This window comes from Hemicordylus capensis, chromosome 1 (assembly GCF_027244095.1).
Source record: "Hemicordylus capensis ecotype Gifberg chromosome 1, rHemCap1.1.pri, whole genome shotgun sequence".
NCBI classification, from domain to species: Eukaryota; Metazoa; Chordata; class Lepidosauria; order Squamata; family Cordylidae; genus Hemicordylus; species Hemicordylus capensis.
In genome coordinates, this window is record NC_069657.1 from 170,052,314 (window position 1) to 170,074,281 (window position 21,968).

Sequence of the window (21,968 nt, forward strand, 5' to 3'; positions counted from 1 at the left end):
CTGACAGCAGTCAGCACGTGTTCCATAGAGGGACGCATGTTTTGATATAGTTTGAAATCATGTTTACATCTTACCTGTCGGCATCATAGGATGTAATCAAAGCAGGATAATTTAAGTTGGATGCCAGTATTGTGGTATAGTGGTTCAAACCAAAGAAATCAAAGGTGCCTTTAATCCTCTGCTTTTCACTTTCAGTAAATACAGGGAGTCTGTATCACACACACACACGGAGAAGAAAGAGAGATGGGTGTATTTACCAGAAGAGAGGATATGTGCTATATTGTTTATTGACTTCCTTTTTTAAAAAGGGACACTGTCTTTAGGGGACAAACATACCCTAGCTGGAGATTTAACACAAACATTAATAATAATGAATCATATACTTTGCTTTGTCCAAAAGAACAAAAGTGCTGCATTAAAATCAACATTCTGTGATGTTTAAAATCAGCTTAAGATGATTTTAAAATCAAGAATTTTGTGGCAGTGCTTGACTGAGCTGCTGTGATGGCATGGAATGTTCACAAATATCCTAACCGGTTAGGGAGCATGTGTCAGCAGCACATTCAGCACCAGTATATGATTGCACCCCTGAAATGGGCACACGGTCCAAAGACGTAACGAATCTATGCAAAATACCTAAATGGCACTGTTTCCCATTTTCCCCTTTATAATGCAGACAATTTCCATGGCATGTATATTTCACTTTTTAGAAATGTAATCAGATCTCATTGGGCTTCCAGTCTTAATGCCCTCTGCCATCTTCCACCGATATTCTTACAACTGGGTTCCTGCTCTGCCTTTCTCACTTATAGGACTGTTACTGGGGGTGGTGGTGTTGGCCCACAAAAAATGGAGGGTGTGGGGTGGAACTATTGCCATGGAAATATTATCTCACAAAGTGGATGGTTAAGACCCTCTTAAAGAAGCGTGGTGGATTCTGGGTATGACTCATAATTAATAACAATAGCAAAACTCCACCACTACTGGCATGTCTGGACTGGCAGGTTTTTGTTGGCTTTTACAGAATACCCTGCAGAAAATTGCACGAGGTGCTACCGCAGTCCATAACCTGCCCGGCTCTTACCGCGATTGGCCCTGGCTTCTCTCTCGTATCCTCTGCTTCATCACCTCACTATAGTCTCCGTTTTTGAAGATAGGGTGAGCAAACCAACCAGCAAAAAACTAAGGGAAATTAAAAGAAGGATGATCATGAAACATCGTCCTGATCACAGGATTCTGTGCTGAGCCAATAATTACAAATTACACAGAGAGATACAAGGGCTATTTGAATCTCTCTGGGAGCTCAAGTAATGACAATTGACAAAGGGATCATCTTGACTTACCTACTTACTTTATTTATTTATTTCGTATGTTTGTATGCCACCCCAAACTCACATTTCTGGATGGTTTACGACAAATATAACAAAATTAAAGCATGCATTGAGACATTGACACAGTTTAAAACAAATCCACAGTTCCACAAATCTAGTTAAAAACTTGGCTGAATAATTTTCTTAAGGGTCTTTCTGAAAGTTGTCAGAGACTGGGGGCGGGGGCTCTTACTTCAGCAGGGAGTGCACTCCAAAGCTTTGGGGTGGCAACAGAGAAGGCTCATCCCTGAGTAGCCACCAGATGAGCTGGTGGCAACTGCTGGTGGACCTCCTGGATGATCTCAACAGGCAGGGGGACTTATAACAATGAAGGTGTTATGATGGGTGGTTGTGTGGCAAGAGCAAATCAAGGTCAAATGATGTTCAAGTCTCAATGCAAGGATTCATTCCATTAGAACACGACTGCTCATCTTAAGCCCTCCAGCTGCTTTTTGGACTACAATTCCCATAATCCCCCATAGCCAGGGATTATGGGAGTTGTAGGCCAATGTTTGCAGAAGGGCCAAAGTTGAGCAGCCCTGCATTAAGAACAACAGGATGGAAGTCTGACAAATATTGATATAGGTATGTATGTCTTTCCCCCACCCCAACCCTAAGGTTTGCGGAATCAGCTAAAATATAAAAATACCTTGCAGAATCTCGGAAGCAGAATGCAAACATTCCTCAACAAGAGGGAGCACCTCTGGCTGTGAAACCTCTTTCCCATGTGCTCTGCAAGGAACCTTTGTGCAAGAGTGCAGGTGCACAATGTTCAACAGCCGCATGACTTTGCACAGCTATGCAACCATCTTGCACTAGTGTATCGGTCTTCACTGCACAAGCGCAGCATAAGTCTGGATGTCAGCCAGAGTTAAAATATTTTGCAGAGAAGTGAGGAAAGGGTTCCTATTTACCAGGCAAATCTATTTTTCATATTTCAGCATTCTCCCCAGCAATTCTAGAAGTTAAGTGTAAGTGTGTGTGTGACAATTGTATCTTGCTTCTGGTGTTCACACATGCAAATACATATACATGAACAGGAAGGCACCATGTCGCATTCCATAAACTACTCTACAGTGCTTGAAGTTCCTTGGGAACTACTGAGAACACATTATAGGCCACAAATCTCCTCAATATTATGTATTTCTAGTTTTTCTTTAGTCAAAAGAGCAAACACTCTCTTGCCTTAACTTCCTTATAGACCAGACTATTGAAAAGCCTATAAATGCAGTATACACTACTTTAGGATATGAAAATAGCTGTGAAATGTTGGAGAACAGGGAGTCATCATACTACCTGAACATGTCGCCTGGCTGCATCAATGTCTTCTTGCTTGTAAGGGTTCTTTGGTTCAGCCCACTCTGCGCTGATGGCAAGAGAGATCAGCCCTCCTTGTTTGGAACGGTATGTTTCATTGTAGAGATGCCAGACTTCTGCATGGGCCTTGATTAGGTTGTGACCCACTATGTAAGGGGCACGGCCTGGTCTGGCAGAAATTCCTAGGAAAATAGTGGTTTTGGATCAGCCACCCTTCAGTACCAAACCAGAAGACATAGCAGGTAATGGGGAACATAGGAACATAGGAAACTGCCATATACTGAGTCAGACCATTGGTTTATGTAGCTCAGTATTGTCTTCACAGACTGGCAGCGGATTCTCCAAGGTTGCAGGCAGGAATCTCTCTCAGCCCTATCTTGGAGAAGCCAGGGAGGGAACTTGAAACCTTCTGCTCTTCCCAGCGCGCTCCATCCCGAGGGGGATATCTTATAGTGCTCACACTTCTAGTCTCCCATTCAACTGCAGTCAGGGCAGACTCTGCTTAGCTAAGGGACCAGTCATACTTGCTACCACAAGGCCAAGAAATGCAGCTAAAATGTACACTAGCTCTATGCTACTCTACACTCTACAGAGATGCCCGCAAGAAATTCCCTCTTGTTATGGGTGTTTTTCAGCCTCCTATTAACTAAACAACTGATAGCACAGCCTGCTCACAAAAATATGACTAAGAGCAAGCTTACTTGCACTGTCATTTTAGACTGGGTACAAGACTGATGAACGGATTTCCTCCTGCTAGCCTTCTGTGATTAAGCTCTTATATGAAAGTATAAGGTAAAGGCTATTTCAAAACAATTGTGTTAAATATATCAATCTGACTGCATGAGGATAGCCTTCTCAAGTAAGCTTAATGACATATATGTGATTATGAGTCAATATGGTAATTGATACCCATCTCAATACCTTCCAGACTCTATAGCACTAATACAACCAATGAGCACAGCCCTTTTTGCACACAAATATCAGGGGTGTGAAAAGTAAAGTGTGCCGTCAAGTTGGTGTCAGGGGCATAGCAAGGTTGGAGTGGGCCTAGAGACAAGATTTTAAAATGGCCCCCCCTCAATAGTATGTGTGTGTGTGTGTGTGTGTGTGTGTGTATGTATGTGTGTATATATATATATATATATATCACACCTATGTGCCACAACAGAACTTCATCCTAAATTACTAGAGAAAGACGTGCTGTTCTGGTAGCTCCAAGTCATTCATATGAGTGTTAACTCATATGAATTTCGGAGGATGAATACAACGGAAGGAAGCCCAGGCGGGTGTGCGGCTGGGGGAGTCAGTCATGCGACTTGCATCTGCCCCCCCCCAAGGCAGTGGGCCCCCAGACAACTGTCTCCCCTTGCCCTATTATAGTTACGCCCCTGGTCGGTGTTGACTCCTGGCGACCACAGAGCCTTGTGGTTGTCTTTGGTAGAATATAGGAGGGGTTTATCATTGTCATCTCCAGCGCAGTAGGAGATGATGCCTTTCAGCATCTTTCCTATATCGCTGCTGCCCAATATAGGTGTTTCCCATAGTCTAGGAAACATACCAGTGGGGATTTGAACCGGCAACCTCTGGCTTGCTAATCAAGTCATTTCCCCACTGCGCCATTAGGTGGCTGTCAGAATATGAAAGAGCGTCTCAAATGTATAGCAACCCTCTCTCTCATCCAGACTTTTTAAAAAAGGCTGACATGAGGGAAATTACTTAGAGTAGTCCCATTTAAATTAAAAGAACAAGTAAGGCATTGCCTACCTTGTCCTTTTAATTTCAATGCAATGCCTAACTTGTCTTTTTAATTTAAATGGAACTACTTTGAGTAATTTTCCTCATCATGCCAGCCCATGAAATTTAAATTTTTGATATGTGGTTGATATACAACACCTGTTGTGTGTGGACACATGCCCAGCCAATCCTGTTTCACTTCATGTTCTCATGAGCAGCACCAAACCTGCAGGAGCAGCAGGCCTTGGCATGCATGTCAGCAAGACTGGGGCAGGGGTGCCCAATCAGATGCATCCCAAACCCTGACATTTCTGAGGTGGGGCCTGGTCACCAGGCAAGGCCATGTGATGTCACAAGACTGCCAATCCTTGAAAATGATCGGGGAGGATCGGGTATGGGTGGAGTCCAGTATCAAAAGGGCAGAGCCCAGCAGCAGCCCCCAAAGGGGCTGGAGTTTTGAGAAAAATCTGACTGAAATGCCTGAGAAAGCAGGAACATGCTTGGAAAAGAAACTAGGGCCTTTTTAGCAAACTGGCAACCCTATTTTTATTTATTATTTCTCTGTGCAAACCGCCCTGAGCCATTTTTGGAAGGGCGGTATAGAAATCGAATAAAATAATAATAATAATAATAATAATAATAATAATAATAATAATAATAATAAAAAATAGAGGTAATTGGTGCCCTAGGTACAATTCCCAAACAACTTGAAGAGCACCTCAACACCATAGGGGGCCACAGGAATCACCATCGGCCAATTACCAAAAGCAGCTTTACTGGGAACAGCCTATATTCTGCGACGATATCTATAACAGCAACAACATCGATAATAAAATCCAGCCATCCCAGTTCCTTGGGAAGGACTCAATGTCTGGATAAAACAAACCAGTCAATAACACCTGTCTGACTGTGTAAACAAGAAATAATTAATAATAATAAATATCTGCTTAGAAGGAGTGGCTGGGCACAGCGTTCATAATGTCTCCATAACTCTGCATGTCATGTCAGCCAGTTACCTTTGGTTATTCCAAATTATCCCTCTGGCAAAGAAGAACAGAGTTAGCATGACTCAGACAGTACCTGGAGCAGATACTCCATAACCATGCCCAATATTAGAGATGGAGTAGGGCTCATTCAAGGTTATCCAAAATTTCACCTTCTCTCCAAGCCTCTGAAAGAGGAGCTCTGCATAGTCTTTGAATGTCTGGATTATGGTCTCATTTTCCCACCCTCCAGTGTTCTGAAGGGCCTGAGGAAGGTCCCAATGGTACATAGTTACCTAGAGATGGAGATACATGATCAGCTGTTTCATTGATTATTCAGTTATCCTGTTATAGCAACTACATAGTTCTCAGATAAGTCCTTGCTTAAAGTCAGCCCTAAAATGCACCTATACTGAAGCCTATTGCTGCAGCTATGAACCATTTCCTGGAACCTAGAGAACACCCTGGAAGCAAAGATGCGTGGAGACACCCTCTCCCTAGTCCATGCCTGCTAAACAGCTGAGTACTACTTTCTGCCTGCCTTGGGTGCCCATCACTTAGCCTGGGTGTCCATCCTAGCAAGCAACCACCAGCGGACATATTAATATTACAGATACCGGTCATCATCATCATCATAATCAAACCTGATTAACTCTATGCATAGCAAATGAATCTTTAAAATTATTGTCCTTCCAACAGAATCAATTCCTTCTTTACATACATCACACCTATATGGGAAGCCACTTCTGCAATTATTTAAAAAGCAGTTTGGATTCAGAAATCCATACATATGCCCTAAAAGAACTTTCTGGCTTCTTATGCCAGTTTATTATCTAATTAGTCCAGTCTTGCTGTTTGCTGTTCCTTCCAATGTTTTATGGCATATCATTTTGGGAATTGGCCATAATGCTTTGAATTATAGTTCAGAGATCAAGGAAGAGAACGCAGAGGGTAACATTCCTCTGCTCAAATCAAAGAAAGAAGCCAGCAAAAAAAAACCAGATTTATCAACAGCCTGCCTGCCCTCTAACCAAAATGGTGAGTTGGGTTCTTCTGACTCTGAGTAGTGTTTTATAGCTGCTTCCCTCATACACACAAGGAAATCTTCAGTAGATTTAACTAAAGGTTTATTCAGCAACAATTCCATTTGCTCCTTCCCTTTCCCACCCTTTCCCTTTTGATTCCTCCCCACACTCTCTACAGGATCCCCTTAGGGCAAATGTCCAAACAAACAAACTGCAAAGATCACTGAACAGAATACAAGAACTTAAAATAAAAAGATTTCCCTTCCTTCTGGGCACACTGATTGACTACCTGAGGAGTCAATCAGCATGCTTACTTCTGATTGGTGCTCAGGGTGTTTTAATCTCCGCCCACCATCTGAAAACAAAGGCAAGCCTTATAATTGGCTCCTGCCTCATTAATATTCAAATTTGAACAAGTCTGTGTGTTCCTATTGGCGTTTAAAAGATTCTGGAACTGTTGCCCACCCTACATAAACACTGGAGCCAGGCTGCAGGCAGGGGAGAGGCACAGACAGGGTGGTAGTCAGAGACATGGTTACATAAGACATACAGAAGAAGTAAAATGGCTTACAAAGGTAAGAGCCATCACTGAATTACTGGGGTCTTGATTTCTTGCTTTCTTTTCCCTTTGCTTCTCTTCTGATAATATTCTTGCAATGAAATAATATAATTGGCTCTATAGTCAGTAAACTGAGATTTCTTCTTTAGTTGATATCCTTTTCTTTTTCCTTACCTAAACATGATTGCTAGTGCACCTTCTTTCCTACATATAGATTGTAGGGAATTGACATCTCTGTTTTTACCTGAGGCTGGATATTAGCTGCGAGGAGAGCATCAACAAGTCTTTCATAGTATTTCAGTCCAGCTTCATTTATATGTTGGGTGGTTCCATCAGGGAGGATGCGAGGCCAGGAAATCGAGAAGCGATAATGAGTCACCTTGAGCTCTTTCAGAATGGCCAAGTCTGCCTCCATCTTGTGGTAGCTGTCACAGGCAATGTCTCCATTTTCATCATTGCTGATTTTCAGAGGAGTATGAGCGAACTGGTCCCAAATGCTGAGGCCTTTCCCATCTGCTCTCCAGGCTCCTTCAATCTTTAATGAAACAATTAAATTAGTGACTCACCAAATATACTGGACCTTTTATTATATTCTTGCTTCCAGAGGTGATTACAAGCCCCTGTCTGACAGCTTATGCCTTAAGTCATTTGTGTACATCTCGCAAAAAGCAAGTTTTGGATAGCTTACAGCGGGGGAAAGTATAGACATCTGTAGAAAAGCATGATTTCCTAACCTGATATGCTGCAGATGCCACACTCCAGTAAAAGTTCTCTGGAAACTTCCCATAAAGAAACTCCTCCTCTTTTGGCTGCGGGAGTCCATTTTGGTGTATGATTTCAGCAAAATATATAGCAGAACGTTTTGGGGTTCGTGGCCGGTTTGGATTGTCAAAGTCAACCTGGTGAAGTCCGAATCTTGGATCGTAACCACTCAACCATTCAAAATTATCCATGAAAGACCAAGCAACAAAGCCTCGAAGATTCACCCCGTCCAGGTTGTAGGCTAAAGAACATAAAATAAAACAGTTTTTACAATACAAATCAATGCAACACTGAGCAGTGAGCTGCAATTGTGAAGTGTGTGTGTGTGTGTGTGTGTGTGTGTGTGTGTATACATGAATGTGTGCGCACATGCACATACACACAGATATTCCTATTACTTACAAAAACACATTAAGGCAACAGAATCTCTAGAATAGTATTTCTCAAACATTTGCAGCATACAAATATTCTGAAGTAAAATTCATTCTAGGATCGAAAAATATTTCCTTTTAGGATTAAAAAGCAAACTATGCAACTAATTATAGTTAGGAATAAAGTAAAGGAATCTAGTTAATCAGATTAACAAAGTATAAAATACAAAACATTAATGTTTTCCACAAATGCCAAGTCTGACAAGAATTAAAATTTGGAGGATAATCCTCATGATGCTTACTTAGAAGTAAATCCCACTGGTTTTGTGGGATTTACTTACAACTCAATTTGCAGCCTTAAATTTAAACTTCAAAAATATTTATAAATAAAGCTCCCAGTGATTGTCAATTATCCCAGTGGCCATAACCCTGGAAAATGGAAGCAACTGTGATTCTTGGAGAGCAATTAGTCAGTACACCTTTTCTTATAGTTCCATAAGTAAAGGATTAGAGTTTTATTCTGAAAGAGAGGGAGGGAGGGAATATCCCTGGAAGGCCAGGCCCCTCCTTCTACACATGTCCCTGTGGTGATGATGGCCTGCAAAGTGTTCTGACCTTGCCTCCCTATGTGCGCACTTCACAATGCTAGTTCTGCCGGTTGCTGCTCTGAGCATGTCTCCCAGTAGGAAGGTGTGCGCGACAGCCTAAAGTTTTAACTGATTGCACTGAGTGGCCCTACCATTCTATTAGGTATCTACAATTAGATAGTATCCACACACCCATGATGCAGCTCTTGCAACGGTACCTTTCAAGGCTTCATCAATGTGAGTTTTGTAGTAAAAGATCCTGCTGGTATCATCCACGTCAGATTTAGTTTTGATCCCAACCCCATTCTCAGTAATATAAATGGGAGGATTGCCATATTCCTCTTTGATCCAGTTTAGTAGCCTCCGCAGCCCCCAGGGTACTGCTCGCATTCCATCCAGTGCTGAGGTAGGCCAAGAAAGGTCAGTCTTCAGCTCTCGTTCTTGGTCGTTCTCGTAAGAGTATGGTTTCAGCCTAGTGGTCTTGTGTGTGATAATTTTGGAGGTATAATAGTTCAGGCAGAAGACATCTGCTGTGCCCCTGATATATTCTCTCTCCTCTTCTGTGAAAACAGGTAGCCGGGAAGATGGCAGCTTCTGTAGCTCACTCCTGTTCCCTACTTTCCACTTCATGGCCTCTGGGTAATCACCATTTTTAAAAATCGGATGTGCAAACCACCCTGCCATGAACTGAAGGTAACGATCAGCTGTTTCCACATCCCGGGGATCATTCGGTGTCTTCGGTTCAACCCAATCTATGTTAAGACTCAAAGAAATGACACCTTTCTGACTCTGTCTGTATTTCTGGTCATAGGTATGGTAGACTCTGGCATGAGCTTTCAGTATTGTATGAGTAATCTTATAGACAGTATAACCTGGATCATCTTTCATATTTGGGGGGAACGTTCCCAGATCATAGCCTAGCCATGAAATCGCAATAGGTTCATTGAAAGTAACCCAGAACTTGACCCTGTCTCCAAATGTCTGAAAACAAAAGTCTGCAAAATTATCAAATAGTTCAATTAATATGGGATTCTCCCAGCCACCAATGTCTTGCAGAGCTTGGGGCATATCCCAGTGGTAGAGCGTGACCATCGGGGTGATATTTCGGGCAAGCAGACCATCAATCAATCGGTTGTAATAATCAACACCTTGTCTATTTATGGAATTAATTCTTCCATTTGGAAAAATACGAGGCCATGAGAGGGAGAAGCGATAGGTATTTACCCTTAAAGCTCTCAGTAAATAAAGGTCTTCATCTACTTTATTGTAACTGTCACAAGCTATATCTCCTGTATCATTGTTGTTAATATTCCCTGGGATATGAGTAAAGTTATCCCAGATGCTAGGTCCTTTCCCATCTGCATCCCAAGCTCCTTCAGTTTGGTAGGCAGAAGTGGAAACACCCCACAGAAAACCTTCTGGGAAAGTGCCGTAAAAATACATGTCTCTTTCAAAATTAGTCTGGGTTGAAAATTTTTCCCAAACCACCTTTGCCTTTGAAGGAACGTCAGAAGCTGGTAAACTAGGTAACTTTGTGGACATGGAGACATCCTTTTTGAGTGGCTGAATAAATTTCCTTGTAACATTGCTAGGAAATCCATTATTTTCTATAACAGTGGAGAAGAGATATGCCGATTCCTTTGGGGTCCTTTGTCTGTTTGCATTTTCAAAATTCACATGGTGTAAGCCAAACTTTTGGCTATAACCTGATGAGCCTTCAAAGCCGTCAATCAAAGATCGGGCAATGTATGACTGCACATCAATGGCATCTAGTTTTATAGCTGTCAGCAAAAAGGAAACAATTTAATTAGATTCCTGCAAAACAAGGAGTATAACCACAGCTCTCCATCCATACAACAGTAATCAGAATTTGCACTGTGTAAGTTGTGTTATCCTAAGTGGAAGAGGAAAAGAAGAAGCAAATTTAAGTATCCATTCTTATGCAGTCCTTGACTCACAGTTAAACATGTGAACTGACTCTACTGAAAAAACATGGTTTGATGTGATGTGCCAATTCGATCTGTAATGGTTAATACATTGCCTAGCATTTCACATTCCTGAGCCCACATTTTAATTTAATTAATTTATTAATTATTTAATTTATTATTATGCCATCTGTGCATGTGATGCTTTACACAGAATGAGAAGATTGTTTCCTGTCCCAAAGAGACACTTTAGAGATACAAAGAAGATGAGAGAGGGAGGGAAGATAATCTAAAGGATAACATCACTTCTTCCTCCTGTCCATAATTCACTCACATATGGCCCTAGAAGAGATTGTGTTGCTACTCTCTCCATTATCACCCAAACTGCAGTCAATTCCTGGATTATAAGTGGGATATCACCACAGTATCCAGGCCTAGGTACATTGGTTTTACACATGATCACAGACTAGACATTAACTAATATATTTTATCCTTAGGGTCACAAAACGAACTCTGCTTGAATATTGATGTTGGTTATAACTTACCTCTACATCAAACTTCTAACTGGGCTTCCATAAAAAGCCCTACCAATACGTTTTCAGACACTGGAACTAACATCAGGACTAATGCTGACCTTGTGTTAGAATGTTTTGTGTGTGCAATGATATTTCCCAATCTCCCCTTCCCTCTTCTGCCCCGATGTCCCCAAAAAATATGTCCCTGAGGGCTGGAGAGTTCTCATGGGCATACATCAGGAGCAGTAGATGGAAGGGAAAGTTCGTGAAAAATTGATGAGTGTGCCAATGTTCTAATGTGAGGGCAGTGTTTGTTTGGATGCTGCTCAATGAGTCCTACTTGGTACTGAAGAATAAAATATCAGATCTGTGTCTTACAAGATACTGCAACTAAGAAAGCCTGGTATTTCCTGCCAAACTAATCTAAGTAAACAAATCAATCTACTTTACTTGCTGCATTGCATTTAAGATGTTTTACAAGCAATACATAATCCATCGGTTTTGGCCAGTTAACAAAACTGTTGCCATCTTTAAATATCTTTAGAATATTCATTTCAGCTAGGCCAGATTCTTACTTTGAAACTTACTTTGACATTATTTTCACATGATGAGCACTGATTCTCAATACACTCTTTTCCCCATGTGGCAAGATACAGAATTTACCAAGGTCTAGAGAAAGTGCTAGTAAATCTCGAAGATGCTGCCTTGATGGGGAGAGATGGCCAGATAATGAAGGAACTTGATTACTCCTTCATAAGTAAATTTCAGTTCTATGGCATGCTTGATTCTTAACCTGGGTCACAAGAACCCCCATACCTTTTAAAGCTTCATTGATATAGAGACGGTAGTAATCCAGTCTTGTAGTATCATTGATCAAATCACCTCCATCATCCGTTGGTGCGCCATTCCCTGCTATGTAAATTGGGAGCCTGCTTCCTGTGTATTCTTGGGACACGAACCGCAGCAGTCTCCTCAGTCCCCAGGGAACTACATAGAGCCAAGGTGCAGGTGTCTGGGGCCAAGAAGGATCCACGTGTTGGGAAAAGTCCCCAATATTCTCATAGCTTGGAGTGCAGGAATGATTAATGGAAGCACTAATATACCTAGAAGTGTAGTGGGAAAGGCCAAAGAAGTCAGCAGTCCCATTCAACAAAAGCTTCTCATCATCACTGAACATGGGAAGTTTGGCGATTGGGGTAGAGCATTCCTGGTTCTTCTGTTTGATTTGGGATTTCAGGATATCTGGGTAATCACCGTTGACAAAGATTGGGTGAGCAAACCAGCCCAACATGAACTGCAAGTAGAGTTCTGCTGCTCTCACATCGTCAGGACTTCCTGGGGACTTGGGTTCAGCCCAGTCTGAATTCAACACAATTCCCACTTTCCCGTGCTGTTTGGGGCGATAGTGGATGTCATAAACATGCCAGGCTCGAGCATGAGCCTTGAGAATAACATGAGCCACCTTTGGGAAACAAAAGGAGAAATAAAAGACTATGCCAGTGAGCATAAGCCAGTTATAACCACATTCTTTGCAGGAGGAAAATTCCAGATTTCGTTGCTGGCAGCTCCAGTTACACGTTTTTATGAGGCAGGATTGGGAAAGGGCTCTGCCTAAGATTTTGGGGAGCTAGTGCCAGTTGAAGTTGAGAAGCTCCAGAATAGGAGCAAGAATACACAGACCAAGGATAAGGCAGTTTCATATATGTACCCAGCTTGACACATGTTGCCTAAGACATTTTCTTATGACAGTCAAAATGATATTCAAGGATCACATCCTCTTTCTTGGCTTAAACACTCAGCTTCAAAAGCCCTCCATGGACTGAACAGGAGGCTGCTAGGGATCAAATCATTAGAGACGTTTCTCATGTTAAATTATCTGAAAATGGAGTGCTCTGAGGATTCAACAAGTTCAATCGACCTCTTAATAAGAACACTTAGTACAATTTGTAATGCATGAAACCGTCCCTTTAAGGACAAGGTTGGGGAACAGTATCTTCCCCTCAAGTTGCTTTATATAATGGCTTCTAGTTCTGCCATCTAAAAAAATAGGCAATAGAATACAAAAGCTTATGTAGTATCAATATAATCAATAGTGATATAATACAAAAGCATATGTAGTATCACTATAATCAGCTAGGCCTACTGAAGTCAGTCAACATTCTTAACGAGGGTTTTTGTTCTAACCCAATAAAGATTCCATGGCAGTTGTTTTTCCTATTGGAAGTCAAAATATTAAACTGACTAGAACAAAATTTGCACATATTACAGGAAAACTGAAAGATAACTGTACATGTGGAAGAAATAATCCACAGACAGGGTTGTCTTCAAGCCCATAATAATGCTCCTATTATTCAGAAATCAGCTACATGACAATTTAATGGAGCAAGGAAACCAAACTTATGGTTTGCTTGTGCCAGATGAAGGAAAACTTAGGTAATCCAATGATTTTATGGATGGGTGAGTGGGATTTGTTGGTTAAAAAGGGGGAAAAAATCTGGGACTTTCCCACAATTGTCCAATACCCCATTTATTTTTAATCTAGCCTGGGATATCCCAGTTTTGATTACTCATACCACCTATATATGGTCTATTTCAACATTTACCTTATAAGATCACTAAAATGTGCAAGTCTTTCTTTGTTAAACCTAAGCATCATTTTAAGAACCTCTTAAGATCAAGAGCACAAGACCAGAAGAAGGTGTATATTTTCCTCCTTACATATGAGTGCCTTTCAATATTCCTAGCCTACTTTGATAATGGGTTTAAGATGCTTATTTGAACAATAAGTCTTCAGATTGTATTAAGCTTATATCTTGCCCAAATGTGCAGTGGTTCCTATCAACATAAGATGCTGTAAGAGTTTTCAGAAGTGATAAGGATGCCTTTGCGGGTTCCTTCCAGGGTTACCTTCAGAGGCATGGAAGCCACTGAAATTCAGCTCCTTCCTTTTACTAGGCAACATCAGAAATCATATGAGAGGAGTTCAAACCAGAACTTCTTCCCCTCTCAGTGTTGATCCAGTTCCTGGGAGAGGTGATTCTGACATGGAAATAAGCTATGGTATCAAGTGGTACAAGAAGATGCCATGGTGCAATCTCTTCTGTGCCACTAAAGGGATGTTGTAAAGGGCCCTTCATCTGGAATGTGTCATGAGTGAATGCTGTTGCTGTGGGGTAGAAAGCAGAACAGTGCCAGCTTTCAAAGAGGGCCATTTTAGCCAATATAAAGTCTTCAACCTCATATCACCTTATTTCAAAATCAAAAGATTCTAGGTTTCAAAAAGTATATTCTACCTCTAAATAAGAATGACTGAATATAACTACTGCATGAGACATGTGCTTGTACTTGCAACAAGGTTTTTTAATATTATAGATCAGAACAAGGTCTTTCAATCTTGAGTCCCCAGACATAGTTGGACTATAGCTCAGTCCCACAATGGTATGATGGTATTAGAAGCCTAATAATATCTGGGAGCCCAAGGCTGGGACCTCTGGATTAGAACATGGCTATTTGACCTGAATTTTTTGTCCTGTCTCCACAGTGGCTTCTCTTATACCCTCTAGTAATCGGACATGGAGCAGGGCTAAATTTGTTTCAGTCTGCAACAGGAGGAGTAGTCTCAGTTTAGAAGGCCATCACCTATGATTTGTGGAGGCCATCACAATAATACATACATTGTAGCAAGTTATTGCACTGTTGGTACCTGGTATGATGCCTCTCCTGGATCAGCAATTCCTGGAGGGTGCTGTCCAGTTCCATAGCCAGCATAGCTAATGACCCAAGGTTCATGGAACGTAATCCAGAATTTAACCCGATCCCCAAAAGTGGCAAAGCAGAAAGATGCATAATCTACAAAGGCATTTATGATGCTCTCATTTTGCCAGCCACCGAGATCCTGCAGAGCTTGTGGCAGGTCCCAATGGAACAAGGTCACCATAGGTTCAATGTTAGAATCTAGCAAGGTGTCTATGAGCTTGTTGTAGTAATCCACTCCTTGAGGATTTAAGCTATCCTTACTCCCATTGTGAAAAATCCTAGGCCACGATATAGAAAATTTATAGATGTTTGGCTGAAGGCCTCTAAGCAGGTAAGTATCATACTCTATCTTGTGGTAGCTATCACACGCAACATCTGCTGTTTGCTTCATATGGACATGGCCTTCATGCCCAAATCGGTCCCAAATACTCTCTCCTTTCCCATCCTCTGCCCAGCCCCCTTCAACATTAAATGATCCTGTTGATGTTCCCCAGAGAAAACCACTAGGGAAAACATCATGTAGGAAAATATCTCTCTCTGACTCAGATTGATTTGCAAATGTTTCCCAGATCATTTGATAGGATGAAAGCGGGGCGACGACAGACTGCTGTGCCTCCTTTGGCTTTAGCTGGATGGCCAGGTTTTGTGTGTACAACCTAAAGTGGAAAAAAGAGAAAGAGTTTTATAATTAAATGATAATGTTTATGATCACTAAATTTCTGTACAGGTTCCAAAGGCAGGGCAATAAGTCTGTATAGGTTCCAAAATCTGTACAGAGTCCAAAGGCAGTGACAGTCAATGGAGCTGAAATGGTTGATTGTGATTCCAAAGAAGTTTCATACTCAAGAAGTTTGATTCTATACAGAAGTTTGATACTCAGAATCGTTCGACTGGCAAAGTGTCACAAGCACAAAATGTTCCAAACTTGGATCAGAAAAATCTCTGACCTATAGATTTTCATGGTTAAAATACAACATGAATCCCACAAGCCTGAATTATTTCCTCTCTTTGATATCTAGTATCAAAGTATCTAGTATCTAGACTAGTATCTAGTCTAGAATGTGTGCAGTCTGCTAGTCCAATGTGACTCTTCTTTGCTAGGTCAGATTCCACTGAAAATGTCTTATTAACTAAATCTTGAATATATATTATATATATAGGAATATCACAATTACCCTTTTAGCTCAGCAGGACATTCAAAAACCTATTAAGTTATTCTTATATGTTTGGGAGGAATCAGATATTTGATCCAGTTGTTTGCAATTCCTCCTGTTACCAGTTTTGGCTGTAGTGTGAGGAACTGGTGTCAGCCTGGACAACTTTCCACAATGAAACAGCTTATTGAATCCAGTGCAGGTTATTTGAGGACTACAGCTAGATAGAGGGAATTTTGGAGAAGCACTGCACCTTGTAGGGGTGCATCAAACATAAATTCATCAGGGGGCATCTCTAGCAAGTGACTGGGGAAGCTGCATCTATTGTAAGGATGTGCAGGACATTGCATCCGGGCCACTGTGTGTGTTCCATTCCAAAATGGAATGCACTTCAAATGAAGGGCTTAGTCTGTCGGAACAACCAGCAGAACGGGTCCTTCATTTGAAGGGTGTTCCGTTTAGGTACGGAACACTCACAACAACCCGTTTTGAGTGAGAATGTTCCATCTCGGAACGTACTGCATATCCCTAGCCTGTTGAGATTCTGCCTGGATGAGATTCTGCCTGCCTTTCCCAGCCCAATGTCCAGCTGAAAGACCAAACCCAAGTGTGGGTTCATGGAGGCTCATTTGTAAAGCCAGAGTAATATAGAAGCCTGTACAAAGCCTTTACAACTGTCATGGAAATGGGCAATTTAACTTGCAATTTCCATGCTTTCAGAGCACAAGTGAAAACTAAAAGCATCAACGTTCATCTTAAACCAAAGCATTTTTTTGATTGCTGAATTTCCAGGCTATTTGGAAAGGAAAATCTGACTGGGCACTGTGAAAAAGAGAAGTGTAACACGGCACTTCCCATGCTGGCTTAGTGAAGTCCGCATAGTCAAAGGCAATAGTATACCTCTGGTGTCTGATGTCTGAATGTAAAATTCTGGCTACTCATAGGGGGCAGGATACTTGTGATGTAGAACCTTCGTGTAAAAAAGCAGTCCACCACCTCTTTGTATGACCTCATATGGCCCCACCCATCCTGCTCATAAGCATAATTGCCACCTTGGCACTCATGTGCCCTCACAGGTTTTTTTCACCACTCCACCCTTGCTAGCTTTTAAGTCCGCCCCTCCCTGCACCTCATAAGTCCATTTGCTCCATCTCCGGCTCCCTTATCAGCGACTTGCATTCCTTGACAAGTTCATGCACTACTTGGCAGCTGCCCCGGGAAGTGAAGAACTATACTTCCCAGATATCCTCACATCTTCCTGACATCCCCATGCATCTTCCCTGTCCGTCCCATGGGCTTGGGCTCCCTTAGAAGAGCCCCCCCCCACCGCTAGTGCTGGACATGTGAGGAACTGCATGGAGATGGCCACGGTGGTGGCAGCAGCAGCATGTAACACTGCAGAGGGTGTGTGTGTGTGGGGGGGCATTATAAGGAAAAAAAATTGGTAGGAATTTCCTCCACTATGGAAGCCACACACAGACACACACACCAATCTTCCCCTGAGCTTGTCTGGTGTAAAGAGTAGTGCATTCAGTGAATTTAAATGGCAAGATTAAATCTGTGTTTGTCACTTCTATTTAAATATTGGCAGAAACAATGCTGGTAAATGCCACTGTTTTCACAAAAGCTTGGGGATTACAATACTCATGTTTCTTGTGGTATGATATAATGGTATGCATTACTGTTGGTGAGCTTTGATTACTTTCATGTTAAAGGTACCTGTAAGAGCTTCAATTAATTTAATGTTAAAGGTACCTCTCCGCCCCCCCCCGTGCTGCCCTCACTATCTTAATTTTTTTGTTTTTTAAGCCGGAACACTCAGAACATTCTGAATGGAAGGGGTTGTTCTGTGGAAACAGAGGGTCGCCCTGGTGTTCTGGTCGGAACATTTGGGCCATTTTGTGTTCTGTTCTGAACTGGGGTGTATCAGGGTTTGAGTGAGCCTGGCGATGAGATTTTAAAATGGGCCCCTCACTGCTGATTAACAAAGGAGACTTTCAACCATGCAATGTGATCCTATGTATGTTTTCTCATAAATCCTAACAAATTCAGTACAGTTTGCTTCCAGGTAAGTGTGTAGAGAATTGCAGCCTCAGACAGCAAATCTAACTACATTTCTCTGAAAGTATATTTCACTGAAACCTAAAAGACTTTGTAATTTTTTTGTCATGGAACGAGCCACTTATATGACTTTTTTGATGGTTTTTTTAAAATTTTAAAAAATATTAAAAACAAACTATTTGTCCAATCCACTTCAATTTAAATATACATATTCCTCCCACATCTCTCTGCTCAAAACCAAAGCACTATGCCCAGTCATTCCAGGTGATCTAAAGGCTGGGGCTGAAATGGTGTTGTATTTTTATGAAGGCAAAGGGCAGATTCTTCCATATTGGGGTAGAACTACTTTCTAAAAGTAGTAACCACAAAAAGGAAATTACATCATACCTCCATTACTAAGCCTGAGGAGTCAAAAGCTGGGCAGACCTGTGGTGGGCAAGGGCAGCCAGCGCTGCTTCATTCCTTTCTTCTTTCCTTGCTGCCTGCCTGCCGGCACTTAAGCTCAGGCTTCAGGGAGGCCTTCACAGAGGCCTCTCTGGAAGCCCCTACCTGCTGAACAGCTGAGAGGTGGAGACTGAAGGGGCTGCAGCATTTTGCAGGCTGCTTCACTACTCTGGTCAGAGCTGGAAGGCTAGCAGGAGAGGGAGCCAGCAGGCAAGGCAAGGGGGACTGGCTAAGGGGACTTGGGGGGCCCTCCAGGCCCTGTGGGCCTAGAGATATTTGTCCCCCCTTGCTCAATGGAACTTATGCCCCTGGTTCCGAGCTAGGAATGGAACACAAAACCTGATCCGTGCACACCCCTACCAGAAAGTGCATGAAACTTGTAAACAGTTTACATGTTTCACCACCTGTTTCAGTTAGTTCCTGACTCTCTCTGCCAATGGCCTCGGTAGCCCCAAACAGCAGCAGTGGTTGACTGGGCCCTTCCTTGCTGCCAATAGGCACCGCCATGGCCTCTTGTTCCCCTCAGGCTGCTGACAGGCTTGGGCCTGTCCCTCAACCTTCCTTCTTTCTCTCTTTCTCTCTCCTCCACGCACTCTTCCCCTCTGTCTTTCTTCCCCTCCCTTCTTTTTTCTTTCTCTTTCTCTCTCTCTCTCTCCTGCTTCCTGAGTTAACAGATCTTGTTCCTCTTGTTTCCTCATCTAATTCACACAGCGGTAGCCTCCTTGTCCTGAAGGGGCTCTTTCCTCCCTCATGACTCTTCTCTTTGCAGATCCCTGCCGACTGACTATCTATCTATCTATCTATCTATCTATCTATCTATCTATCCATCTATAAATTCCTCTCCTCTACAGTCAAGAATATCTTCGGACCAGTAACAGCTACATTCCAACTGACCTTAACCATCACAGGCTCCTCCTCCCTATCTGCATATGGAATCCCCACTGCCCAATCACCAGGGTGCCACAGGCTCTTCCTCCCTATCTGCATATGGAATCTCCATTGGCCAATCACCACAGTGCTTCTGCTCACAAACTCTCCTGAGAGCTGCCACACACTGGATTAGCCATGGGTATGCCTTAGAAAATTACATATAGAGAAGATTTGTAACAGTAGTTGTAGTAATAATCACTCAAAAATACAAGATAGACATTTTTCAAACAAACAAAAGTCACTTCTCCAACATGGATTTTTGGATAAAATTAGAGGCATTAAATTTTTTTACAAGGTACATTATCTGTTATTAAAGAGGTAGCCAGCTCTTAAAACACCCTCTTTTAAAGGAGCTGTTATTTAAACTACCATATCTCAGTCATTTTTCAAAAGATCTGCATCAAATTTGGAGGGATTATGTTTCTTTTCATGTTGTTGATGTCTGCAACCAGTCAGGCAGATTTGACAGGTGGTTTTGATTTTATGACTAATAAATTGTTCAGAGCTTATAATAGCAGAATGTTGAAAAACTCCTCCTCTTAACTATACTGGCTGGCATACAGAGCAAGGACGCACTGGAACAGCAAGAGAGCAGCCTAACAAAACCTAATGGCATCAGTGCATCTGGGAAGCTGCAATTTTTGCTGCCTTCCCTCTCCCAAAGAAGCCCTCTGTGCCACCCAAAAAATGCCCCTGAGGCTTGTGTGACCCTCAGGGACATATTTTGGGTGTCACAGAGGGATTCCTGGGAAAGAGAAGAATGTCAAAAGTTGCCACTTCCCTGATGCACTGCAGGGTTGTGCACAAAAGCTGTTTGCCTGGTTTGGTTTGAGTCCAAAACTGACTCGGTTTTGTGCACCTCCAAAGATTCCCAAAGAACCCCCGGTTCGGTTTGGGTTTGAGGGTTCGTTTGATTTTTTTTTTTTTACAAAATTAGTCATAAAACGCATTGCCACCGTTCTAAGGGCTTTTCCACATCTGTGGGAGGGATGTGTCCTCCTGAGGCTCCTCCCCCCTGGCTTTCAGTTTGTTATAAATACACCTGGTCATGACCCAGGCCATGCAAAGGTCCATTGGGCATATGCGGTGGCCTCCAAAATGGCCACTGCCAGGCTTGTGTGTCTTCTCATGCTGCATATAGCTCGAGGAGACATAGAGATGGGTGCATAGAGTGCCCGTCTGGCAGGAGATCCCTTCAATGCACTTCATGTATGGTGCAGTGCATTGTGGGATCTCTGGAGGCTGGGATGTATCGTCCTGGTCTCCGGAGCTCCGCACTGCATGTCACAGGATGAATTGTCTGGGAGTGCGGTCTGCGCTCTCTGCAGCATGCTTGTACTCGTCTGGGGGGGGGAGGTGAGTTTGAGCAGCCTTCCTCCCCACCCACCTGGCCGTGTGAATGCCACCCTACTGTGCTGAACGAAGTGCGCGTCTCAAGAAGGATTTGCAGGCCAATTTACCAACAAAAGCGGTGATGTGTTTAGAAAACCAAAGAAACTCCATGTTTGCCCAGAATACCACATTCTAACTTAAAGTAACCCCAGCCCAGCTCAGGGACATCACGGCCTCTCATGATCAACGCCGTTATCTCTCTCCACTAAATTGTATCTAAGAAACTTGGTTCTCACAGGATTCTCACTGTTCTTTGCTGACAGTTTAGAAAACAGGATGTAACCAAATAAGGAGTAATCACCAGATGAACAATGAATCATTCGCATGCATACTAGATACTTAGTCCACCATTTTATTGCCACGTATACGATGTCTAGGGTGTCAGCATCATTCAGATTGTCTGTATAAATGTAAGATGCACCTATAACCAATTTGTATTCAATGCTGAGCCGTAGCCCATTGAATACCTTGCTAAACTGCAGTAGCAATAAACGCCTCAAAAGAGATTCCCACTGAGTCTGTTTGATTGGCTAAAGGCAGACTCAGGGACGAACCGAATTCACATCAATTTGGTGCCATGAGAGTTGGATGTGACCTGGGTGGACAGTCTGACCCGTCACGGGACGATGAAATCCAGCACGCCCCACAGCCTTTGTCTGTGTAGGATTCTCTTGGGCCCGAGACGTGCCAGTCATTACAACGCGCCACATCTGGGAATCGAGGCAAGTGTGAACGGAGGTGTGAATGGAGAGTGAAATCCAGAGACTTCTTTTGGTGAGTACCCAGTCCGTGTAGGGGCGAGGGGAAATTACAGCCCGTGAAGGGGCAAAACTTAAAGTCCGTGCAGGGACGACAGCCCATGTAGGGGCAGCCCGCGCAGGGGCAAACTAGAGCCCAGTAGGGGCAGCCCATGAAGGGGCAATCTAGAGTGGGGACTATGGGGAGGAGAAATAGCAAGTACACAAAATCTGAACGGACTTCATGTACACCTTTAGAATGCATGTTGAAAAATTGAATGATTCTCACGGAGGCGCCCTCAGAATGAAAGTTTTAAAAATGCCTCTGTATGGAAGTTTGGCCATA

The 21,968-nt window shown here is 42.6% G+C and overlaps 1 protein-coding gene across 8 annotated transcripts in view; it reads right to left on the bottom strand.

Moving 5' to 3' along the window:
• Window positions 1–21,968, bottom strand: part of LCT (lactase) — a 34,226-nt gene that overhangs the window by 5,239 nt on the left and 7,019 nt on the right. For 2 of the 8 annotated variants that reach the window (XM_053257974.1, XM_053257967.1), the window contains exons 4-12: window positions 14,852–15,560; window positions 11,965–12,610; window positions 8,927–10,489; window positions 7,723–7,991; window positions 7,233–7,523; window positions 5,502–5,700; window positions 2,667–2,869; window positions 1,085–1,182; window positions 75–209 (exon numbers count right to left, since the gene is read on the bottom strand). In XM_053257974.1, coding sequence (XP_053113949.1) covers window positions 75–209; window positions 1,085–1,182; window positions 2,667–2,869; window positions 5,502–5,700; window positions 7,233–7,523; window positions 7,723–7,991; window positions 8,927–10,489; window positions 11,965–12,610; window positions 14,852–15,560 — 4,113 coding nt within the window. The other 6 variants (XM_053257993.1, XM_053257985.1, XM_053258023.1 and 3 more) reach the window with 6 other exon arrangements.